Below are 10,976 nucleotides of genomic sequence, written 5' to 3'. Positions count from 1 at the left end.
TTCTCCTCATTTCTCCTCCTTCCTGCACGTTTTCCTAAATGTTTCTTTCCTTTTCCACGTCTGGAGCCTTGACAGCCTTCTGGATGCCGCAGAGTTGGAGACCATGAAGTCATCAACTCTGACATCAGAGTGCTGCACTTCGCAGAGTGCTGCACTTCGCAGAGTGCTGCACTTTTTTCCCTCTGAAATTCTTACAGCACGGTGCAAAACTCTGCAGCCAACCCAAATCTTTTATCATTTGTTAGAAAAATGGGAAATAGAAGCATTGATTTACTGAAACATTTAAACGTAAACGGAAATATAGTATATGAGACAAAGGCAGCCCTTGAAAGTGAGCAGCAGTGATGTTTGGTGTGAGCAGCTCTCTATCAGCTCTCTGAGGGTCTTCAGGAATAGTTCTCCAGTCTTCTTGAAGGACATTTAAAGCTCTTCTTTGGATGTTTTTGCCTTTTTCTCTGTGCTCTGTCAGAATGACCCCACACTGCTTCAGTAATGCTGAGGTCTGTTGTACAGATGGCTGCAGACACTCACTGTTGTACCTCCCTCTTGACTTTCTCCATTCGCACTGATGATGGTTTGAACTAAAAATTTTAAATGTGGATTCATCTGTCTGTCAGGCCTGTTCCCACCAACTTTCAGTCCAGTTCTTGAGTAGTTCTCAGACCCTTCCTTCCTGTTTCCAGGTTTCCAGGTTTCAATTAGCAGTAAATGGATGAGCTGAAGGTTCAGATCATCTCTCAGGCCTTTCCTGGATTTTCTCTGTTTCCTGAGGACATGACTTTCAGATATTCTCACACTGCTGTAGATATTTTCAGGCCTCACACTTCTTGTTTTGTCCTCGACTTGTATGTTTTTCTCACATTTGTTAATGAATCATCTCACTGGTGCAAACACTGAAGATACGATTTAGAAAATGATTATTTCCACAGTTGCTGTTTATCTGTAGACATTAAATTGATTCATCCCTTGACTTAAGTGCCATTTTTATGCTTGAATGATTCATTACATTTAACAAAAAATGGTCAGGTACAAGTACCAGGACTGAAAGCAGAGTCAAAAGCAGTCAATGTTTCAAGAAAAGAGCTTCAGAAAGCTGGAGAACTGTTTTAAAAAACAAGAAAGTCTGGCTGTTCAGATGAAAAAACATAAAGAATGAGGGTGGTTAGCACCGTTGCCTCATAGCAAGAAGGTTCTTGCATCAGGCCGGGGTCTTTATGTGCAGAGTTTGCATGTTCTCCCTGTGTTTGCATGGGTTTTCTCCAAGTGCCCTCCCAAAGAAATCCAGTTAGTGTGGATAAGTTAAATGGGAAATCTAAATTACCTACAGGTGTGAATATGAGTGCAAATGGTTGTCTGTGTCTATGTGTTAGCCTTGTGACAAACAGGGTGTACCCTGCCTCTTGCCCTAAGACAGCTGTGATAGGCTCCAGCCCCACCTGTGGCCCTGAAAAGGATCAATCATTCTTTATATTTGTAGACATCCTTAAATTTAAATTATTCTGATAAGTGAAGAGATGTAGCTCTGTAGCTCTGGCGGTAGAGCAGGTCATCTGTTGATCGGAAGGTTGGTGATTCGATTCCTGGCTTCCCCTAGTCTGCATGCCAAATATCCTTGGACAAGAAACTAACCCCAAATTGCTCTCTGATGCATCCATCAAAGTGTGAATGTGTGTGTGAATGTTAGTTAGAAAGCACTTAGAAAATGTGCATGGGTGAATGCACAAGTTGTGTAAAGTGCTTTGAGTGCTCAGAAGAGTAGAAAAGCGCTATATAAGAAGCAGTCTATTTCCCATAAAAGTTTCTTTGTGGACTGACATTCTTAACTGAAAACTTGGGTGTCTTTTCTTTTTCATTTTAAAACCTTGAAGGTTTTTCAAAGAACTTCTACACAAGAATATTTATCTCCACATGTTACCCGGCGTGGCCCTGCAAAACCTTTGTACAGATATAGAAGACAAACCAACCAAAAACAACAATACATACAATGGAAAACAATGGAAAACACATTATCATCAGACAAAGATTCCGTTTCCTCCAATCAAAGAGGAGACGCAAGTTAAATGGCAGGTCTAAAACTGAAGTCTGTGATGACATTTAAAAGTGTTTAAAGCCACACTGGAGGCCTTTTTTCTTTGAATAAAAACAAAGTGTCTAACTATCCAATCACAGGAGGAAAAATGTGTCAAACTCATATGAGAACATTTCAGATACAGAGGCAGAAAGTCACAGTCCACTCGCTTAGTGTGTCTAAAATGCTCCGCCTTGCACTCCAAAAGTCAGCCTCTCTACAGCCATCTCTACATCCTATTATGATATTATATCTTCTGCTCTTATATGATTACAGTAACCCTCGGGTAACCTGTTTTAATTATAGCAGACAGACACAGACAGACAGACAAAGCCAGCTTACTGCTGTCCCTGTCTTGACTCAGTTGTGTTTATGTAAGCTAGGATCTCTGCCACCTGGTAATGAGAGTATTCTGCCATGTTGTCTGCTGCTGGATGCTCTCTGTCTGCGTGATGCCTCAGCTCCCTCTAGTGCTTTCCCAAAGACATGAAGAGCGATTCAGAATTACAGTCCTGACACCCCACCCTTACAGATTTTGGACCTGTCCTTTTTATTGCTACACACAGCTGTTTTAAAAAGGGTCAGAGATGAGGATGATGGCAGCTTTCTCGGGGCCACATAAACAGCATCAACATTTAGGTCCAAACTCTGGCCAATCTGGACCGGGAGTCTTCAGGTTTCAGCCTAAAAAAGAAGAAAATGCTCATAAACCCGTGTTAGTCACTGTACTCTGCACTTTCTCTGCAGCTCTCGGAGAACAACCTCGCCCTGCTGGACCAGCGTCAGTTTTAGGCACCGCTGGCTTGAATTCGCTCTTCTGTCACAGCAGAACATCTGCTTTGTAATTTTGGTTGCGTACTTGACATGAAGCCATTTGTCTTTGCTGTAACTGATCTGTGGATGACAGATAGAGCTGAACTGTCTCTTTTTTTCCCCTCATGTTTGGAAGAAATGTGTTTTAAAAGCTGCCAAGGTTCTGGGTTTGTTAAACTGTGGTTGCTTAAATAACCGTGCTTTCTCTGCTCTGGCTTGAAATAGAAGGGTAAATCCTTCCTAACTGAAAAACTAGAAAACCGTGTCAGAGAAAGCTGGAGGATAAATATGTACTGCTATTTTCTCTACCAGGAGGCTCATAAAACCAGCTGAAGAAAGGATTGCGCTTCCTTTGACAACAAAGCAAAGGTTATGCTTACTTTTATTTTGCTGTAGATTAAAATAGAAAATACAAGAGTAAAGGCATAGTCGTGTGAAACATTACCGACCCCGCACATATAACGACAGCTGCACACAGCAGTCTTTTAAAGCTGTTTTGCTACGGCTCACTGGAAGCAAGTGATTTCAGGAGAGGAGAGGTTGCAATCCACTCTAGTTGCAATGCCAGCGAGCTGATTTATATGTGTGGACTCGTACATAGGTGGGCGTCCACCCAGGCTGTCTGGGTGATGTACACCTCTAATAGATAGTGCCTGATCATGCAGAGAGCCCTTTTCAGGGTGTGCACGGGCATGTGTCAGCATCATGGGGAAATCCCAAACCAGCAGATGGTGCTGCCGGTTTATCCTTGCTGAATTAGATTTCTCTTTCTCACACACATACAGTCTTATCTTGAAGGACTTCAGATGGAGACTAAACCACTCATCCCCACTTCCAATGGTCAAATTTTTCCCCCACACTTGTCAACTAAAAACAGCTCCTATTCCTGACACACAGCCTCCTCAGGACCACTAGACTCAAGGCTGAAGTCTTTCCTCCAGCGCTGGCTGCTTACTCAGCTGATGGGAATTTGGCAGACTGCAGCAAAATACAATACAAGTGCAGAACCAGAAGCCAATCAGGCTGTGTGGCTATCCATTTCACTCCTTCCTGCACCGCTGGTCACTTCGGTGATGCATGGAATTTGCAAAAATGTGCTTTTTCATCACACTTGAGCCATCATCAGATCGTGATGTTGACATGAAGTAGAAGCATCCAAGCGGTTGCATAATTGCTCATGGGCGTGTATGTGCTCAACAATTAGCTTCCTGAGATTTAAGTAGGTCAGTTCTTGTGGGTGTGCAGCGTGAATGCAAATGCATCTAATTCCACCTTTCGTAAGCCTTGGTCTCCCCCTCGTGAGAGCTGCATCTTCTCCGGGGTAATCCATAGCATGGATCCTTAGAGGTTTTACATACGCCTGGTTAAAAGACACGGACATATTATTAAGTCGCGCTGTAGATGGATGGAAACTGTATGCTTCTCCAAACAAAATGAGAACGAGGAGGTTCAGGGGTTGACATTGTGTTTAGGTATGTTTAGAGCTCACAGAGAGGATTACTCCACAGTGGGTATTAGGCAGCCAGGAAGTGCTGGAGAGAGTTAAGACACTGAGCAGAGGCCTGCTGGGCATCCAGGCAGGAAGCCATTCGTTTGCCTCTCACGGCTGACTCATACTGTCTACGTGGGCAACGTCTGCATGTACACACACACACACACACACACACACAAAACACATGCACCATGCTCCCACATGCAAGGAATATTTATACGTTCATGTGGCTGTCATACGCAGGCGTAGACATGTTCACCTGCATGTGTGAGGTGATTATTTTCTATCCAAAATGCAGTACTGTCTACACACGTGGTTAAAACTGAAGTTAAGCCAGGTTAAATTTTTATAATACATAAAAATTATTCTGCCCTATAACAGTATCTCAAATTTAAGGCCCGTTGGAGTGCGGCAGTCTTAAAACGTATGATTTAAATTGATTCTTTTTTACACTCTGCTCTCTGTCCTATTAAAAATTAATCGATATAGATCTTCTAAAAGCTATCTAGCCTTCCTCAGACACCTTCAGGCGATCCAAATATCAGAGTATCTTATTTCTGCCTGTCAGTTTATTTTCCTTTGATGCTAATAATCCCAGGATGACTAAATCTGAACATTTGTTTTACAACTTGTGGAATTTTTAAGTCTACATCTGTAATCTGGATTAAAACATAAATCATCCAACCAAGAAAACTCAACACAAGCAGACCTGGAGTCACTCTCAGATTAATTAGTGGGTTTAAATCTCAGTTATTGGTGTTTCTCAGGAGGTGCTAAAGTTTTAAGGCTTTTAGGGGGAGTTTAAAGTCACTGCAGTGTTGTTCCACTTTGAATTCATGAAAGTGAATTTAGCTCAAATATTTTTTAAGAATCTGGATTTAAATCACTCAGAAAGCCAAGAACATGTTGTACCTTAAAAAGATTTTCACACTTTGGGCTGTTCACACACACACGCACTGGAAGCAGGGAGGAGTGGGCTCTTTATTGGTACTTACGTCAGGGTGGAAAGAACATTTTCTTGCCCATATTCCTGTCTGAGGTTAACGGGCAACATCCGTCTCCTCCTCACTCTCTCCCTCCTACATTCTCACCTCCCCGACTCCCTCATTTTAATTTCTCGCTCCCGCTCTCCCCCTCTCCGTGTCTGCCTCCAACACTTTTATTTCTCTGTGTGGGAGAGCCTTGCCGCGAGCGCCGTCCCACAGGGAGCCTTTCACGCTGCCGATGTGCTCAGCGGCTGCTGATTGTAACCTCATGCGCCCCTGCAAGTGAGTCATGCAAGGTAAAGAAGGAGTTTGTGTGTGTTACAGAGAGACAGCTATTAAAGACACAGCGGGGCCACCAAATGTTCCCTTCATAACCAGGAGATCGGCTCTACCAGTGTTACCCACTCAAGGCATCATACGCGCAGTCCCAAGTGTGCACATTAGGCCGAGCTCAGGAGCACTCTGGGGTTTACAGGCATGTGAAGAAGAAAGCAGGCCCGCTATCTCTGGCAGAAGTTTCCCTAACCGGGTCTTAGAATCAGGTGATTACAAGCCAAGGTGAGCAACAGCATAGAGTAACCCACCAACAGCTGCATTTGTGTATCGTCACTGTTATTTTCAGCACAGAAACAGCTGACACTCACCTGTTTAGCTGTGCTCACCTCCACGTAGGCTGCCTCTCCACCTCCACCCACTACTTCTCCATCGCTTTAGTGCTGATATCACATTTTTCCCATCAAACCATCCTTCAGAGAGCTTAAAAACTGACACCCACTCCACCCAACAATTTTTATCAAAAAAGGATTCAAGGTAAAATTTCAGCGAAGTAAAGGCCAACGCCACAGCCTCAACAGACCCCTGTTCATCTTTACCAGCATGAATGATATTCATTCAGCTGTGTGCCTGCTGCAGCACACTCCTACATCAAGTCTGAGGGGATATACGAGCATATGATTTAAATATATTTTATATTTATATGATTTAAATGTGAGACGAGGTCGTGTCCCCCTGCATGTTTTACAATTAAGCTTGTAGATCGTGTTGTTTTAAGCAGGATTTCGTTGCCTCCTGAAGCTCTTTGAATAATCTTTGTGTTTCAGAGATGTCACGCTGACCTCCGCTTGACAGTTGGGCTGAATTAGCTCATGCACCCGGAGGGCTCACATTTATATAGATAAATAATTTCAAGAGCCGTGATTTGAATACTTATTGGAGAATTGCTGACACCTAACTGATTTATTTTGACCTAGAAAAAAAAAAGTGAGTGCCCACGAAGTTGTTGATCATGGCCAAAATATGTTTATATGTATGTATTAGAACGCCCTGCAGAGCAGACTGCAGTACTGAGTCTGTGCCAGCAGGTGGCAGAGCACAGCGCTGCAGTTATGAATGAATGCGCTCTGACTGCATGGCTTCAGGCAGCATGACCACAGAAAAATAGACTGACTTCTCCCTCCTCAGTGCACTGCCGGCATCATGGCGCTCCATTACTCTGCTCCGAGTAGCGGGGGGGGGGGGGGCGCACGCGCGCTCACACATTAACATGGTACACACAGGATCAGAGCTTCTGCGCTTTCTATTTTTAATAGAAAAAAGTATTTAAAATAATACAACAGTAAGTATCCAGTAAAGATGACAACAGCAACAAAACAAAACAAATCAAAGAAAAAGAAAAAAAAAAGTGATTAGGTCTGTGTCTCCACGGCAACCATGCATCCTCCCCTTACGCTCAGCCCAGTTTGCTGCTTCAGTGCCAGTGTGTGTGTGTGTGTGTCTGTGTGTGTGTGAACACTGAGCCAAAGCAGAAATGTGGAGCTACATGGAACACCTCTGACTGATGCACATGACAGTCTGCTGGTGAAATGAGGAGGACACATTAATGTGTTTGAGTGACTCATATCGATATGCCGAACGTGTGCTGGAATGAGTGTGTGCTACCATATGTACAAGAATAGACTGCACGTGCACGTTAGCACGGCTCTGCCAGGTTCTGGTAAAAGGCGGAGGACGGATTGGGTTGAGACACAGATGCGGTGAATTATGCAGCTTCACTCTGATTGCTGTGGCGGTGAGGGCGATAATGGCTTTGATGAGGATACACTACGATGGAAGCCAAGAGTAAAACAAACTGAAGAAAAGAACATCATGGAAGGGAAGGGCTTGAGTGAATGATTGGCTGGAACAGAATAAAAAATAAAAACAAAAACAAAAACAGGGTCCTTGACTTCAAGGCAGGAGGAGTTGAGTTTCAAATCACCAGCTCGCTCCATATTCTCTCTTATTAAAATATCCCCAAAATATTCCCCCCTTTCTCCGCCTTCCCTCTTCCTCCCTCACCCGTTCTCTCAGGCTGCTGCGGCCCAGGCCGGCCTGACTGTAGCCAGGCAGGCCAAAGAGTTCAGTGTGGATCCTGGTAGTGTTAGATATCTCCTTCCCTGCGCTCTTTCTTCTCCACTCGTGCATCTCGAGACACCCACCAACATGTTCCTCCTTCCTGGGCCTCCGTATTTGGGAAGTTCTTTTGTCCAATTGCAGGGGTTAAATATAGACAGACAGACAGACAGACAGACAGGAGGACAGATGGAGGCCTGCGAAGCCGCCTTTATCCAGCTCGAGGAAACGGCCGTGCCCAACCCGTCAGAGGCGAGTTCACGCGATGTGTGCACATCCGTCACCGCGTCATCCTCCATCCCTCCCTCCTTTCATTTGCCTGTCACTTCATCCCTCGCCACCTCCATCTGTCCACCCGGGGCCTGAAGGGGTGAGGCGCTAAGTAAGGAGGGCTGTGTATAGTCTCTGAAGAAAGTTTTCTTTATGCCATTCTCTCTCTCTGTCTCAAGCATCCCCCACTCTTTCGCTTGTATTTAAAGTATTATCTTTGCCACATGTTCAACAACTCACAAAATCATACCAACATAAAGTGTCCTGTCAACACCCCATTGGTTAAACACTGATTTAGCGCTCTCTCAGGCACACGCACACACACACACACACACACACACACGGTGAGGCTCTCTGTGGGGGTGACTCCTGGGGGCCTCTGTGCTATGTCCCATCTTCCTCCTCCTCCTCCGAACAGTAGTCTCGTCCCTGCAAACAAAAGCATGACTATGAGAAGAGCCGACACCTGTTACACCACCTCATTTACACAGACCACCATCAGTCTGCAGGCACCTGATAAAGTGCTCAAAGGTGGGCTAAACTAGCTGCTCTCCTTTCCTCTGCAGAGCTTCTTCAACTCTCCTCAAAAAAGCTCTGAAATCACAGGATGCCTCAGAAGGACGCCGAGTGCAGTACTGGAATATTTCCACTCCGTATTACTTTATAGTAATGATGCTTTTCAAATTAACAGACTTTTACTTCAACGTTAATGTGACAGATATGTTTTCTTTTTTCAGATTTGCAGATTGCACTCATAATGTTTTGATTAAAACACCAGACAGTAATTAAAGCTCCGTTAACGGGCTTTATTTTTGGGCCACATTAACATATTATGACCAGATTGCATTTATACAAGAAAACAGCAGCCTAGTAAAAATCCATCATGTAACCCTATCCATCAGACTATGCAGCAAGTATCACTATCATTCATCTGGAGATTTGTTTTTTCCTCCAGCATTCGCCGTCATTCTCATTTGTGTAGCTCTCTGTTGACGTCAAACAAGTCACAGAGCTGATTTATAGAATCGCATTAAATCTGTGGCATGGCTGGAACACGGCTTTAACTACACACACTGCAGTCACAGACCATAATAGCTGTGACTGTTTGGAGGCAACATCCAGTGTAAACACAGTACATCAGTCTGATTTTAGGTCCCCGTCACACAGGCCTAGAGACCGGTTGCAGAGCGGTTGCTGGCAGTTGCACCTCCCCGTGATTTGGTCACTCATAATTTGCAGGGAACATTCAAACTTCTCCAAGTTTCATAACAGTTTAAAAGAGAAGATGACTGCACTTCTTCACGTTATTTAAAAAATGTTCCACCTCTCATCCAAGAGGCTCCTTGGGGTCTGATGGATGAGAAGGAACGCCTTTGAAAAAGACCACGATGACCAAAAACCTACGTGGACGTAATCTCCGATTTCAGCTGCAACCAAAACAGGTCCCAGGGTGCAACTTTTACTCGCAACTCCTGGAATCAACTCCAGATGTTTGAAATATATCGAATACACCAACATTTTACTACCTTCACGCTGTAGCTACATTTCCTCATCCACGTTTCAAGGCCGAGGTGAAAATTTAAATCCGTCATAGCGAAGCTGAATCGAGGATTACTCATTTCACTTTGGGTGCTTCTGACTGTTTATGAGCTTGCAGCGTAATTCAAGAGGCAGACTAAGAGCAGCGAGCGCTCATCACCGTGGCGATCACCTGTTCCTCCCCCTCAGTGAGGGAGATGTTTAATGGTTTAGGATCCAGCTGTTATTTTAAATGCCCTGCCCCTCCTTCACTGCAACCCTCCCCAACAAACCCCACTTCCGGCCTCCTCACCTTCTCAATCTTCTCATCCAGCATCCTGAAAAATTCCTGCTGGCTTTCTGACGTGTGAATGCTGAGAGACACAAATGGAAAAGTTAGAGAGGTGGGGGGAGAGGAAGTTGGAGGATGGAGATGAGGAGGAAGGGGGAGGCAACAAATACATCATGAGAATTTTCCATTACAACCCCCCCACACACACATACAGCACAGACACGCACACACATCCCTCACCGCAGTGTGAGAAACAGTTCTGTTTGGAGGATTTTAAAAGATCATTTAATAAAGAATTAATGCAGCAAAAGACTAAAGACTGCAGCCGGCAGCAGCCGTGATGTACGCACGCAGAGGCTCATCAACATGCACGCAGCGGGGGCCGGCCACGAGGCAGGATTACAAAAGCCAGACACAAAATATCGCTCGCTTCACGTCATAACATTAACATACTGAGGTGACAACTTAATGGAAGCAGCCGCTTATGAACGCATCAGTTCAGCCAGATTCAGACGCGCTTCAATAATCATTTCTGTTTGTTTTCATTAGAACTCGTCAGAATAAAAAGGCTCCGGCTTGAATTCGAGTGAAATAACGTTCAGCCTGATAACTTCGGCTTATTTTTCATTCGCAAGATTATTTCACATTTTTCTAGGTCCCCTTTCTACTGGCTGCATGGCTCTGAGAGGGGGCCCCCGCCACAGCTTAAGAACCTCTGGCTCAACAGTTCATTTTGAACGTTGAAAACAGACGAAATCAGCGTGGAAACAGAAAGTGAAACTGTGGCTTCCTCTGTCACAAAACAAAAAGAAAATATATTACGTAATGTGAGCAAACTGTACCTTTGACATTTGTCATTCAAATTACCGAAGTTGCCCATAAAGAACAGATGTTATTATTTATTCCCACTGCATGTTTACGAGATTAAACCCGCTACTCATGACTTACTTGGATTTGATGTTTGGTGCAGGAACCTCTTTCTGCTGTTTGCCCTTGTGCTGGACATTACTCTTCTCCTGAAAACGCACACACATGCACACCATTAGTTTTCATTATCAGCTGATAGATACGTTTAAAACAAACAGCTACATCACTGGAAGCAAATGTCACATCAAACCTGGATTATCAAATTACAATCCTCACCCA

General features: G+C 44.3%; 1 protein-coding gene across 1 annotated transcript in view; it reads right to left on the bottom strand.

The window, feature by feature from the left end:
* Window positions 1-6,917: 6,917 nt before the first annotated feature.
* Window positions 6,918-10,976, bottom strand: part of zgc:92140 (uncharacterized protein LOC447854 homolog) — a 28,479-nt gene continuing 24,420 nt past the window's right edge. Inside the window, exons 4-6 of the mRNA XM_040039832.1 lie at window positions 10,779-10,846; window positions 9,852-9,912; window positions 6,918-8,449 (exon numbers count right to left, since the gene is read on the bottom strand). Coding sequence (XP_039895766.1) covers window positions 8,405-8,449; window positions 9,852-9,912; window positions 10,779-10,846 — 174 coding nt within the window. The 3' untranslated portion in view covers window positions 6,918-8,404. The remainder of the gene's footprint in view (window positions 8,450-9,851; window positions 9,913-10,778; window positions 10,847-10,976) is intronic.

The sequence above is a fragment of the Simochromis diagramma genome, unplaced genomic scaffold (genome assembly GCF_900408965.1).
Source record: "Simochromis diagramma unplaced genomic scaffold, fSimDia1.1 OVJJ01000026.1, whole genome shotgun sequence".
In the NCBI taxonomy this organism is placed as follows: domain Eukaryota; kingdom Metazoa; phylum Chordata; class Actinopteri; order Cichliformes; family Cichlidae; genus Simochromis; species Simochromis diagramma.
Note: the sequence above shows the minus strand (reverse complement) of the source record. Positions and strands in the feature narration are given on the sequence as shown.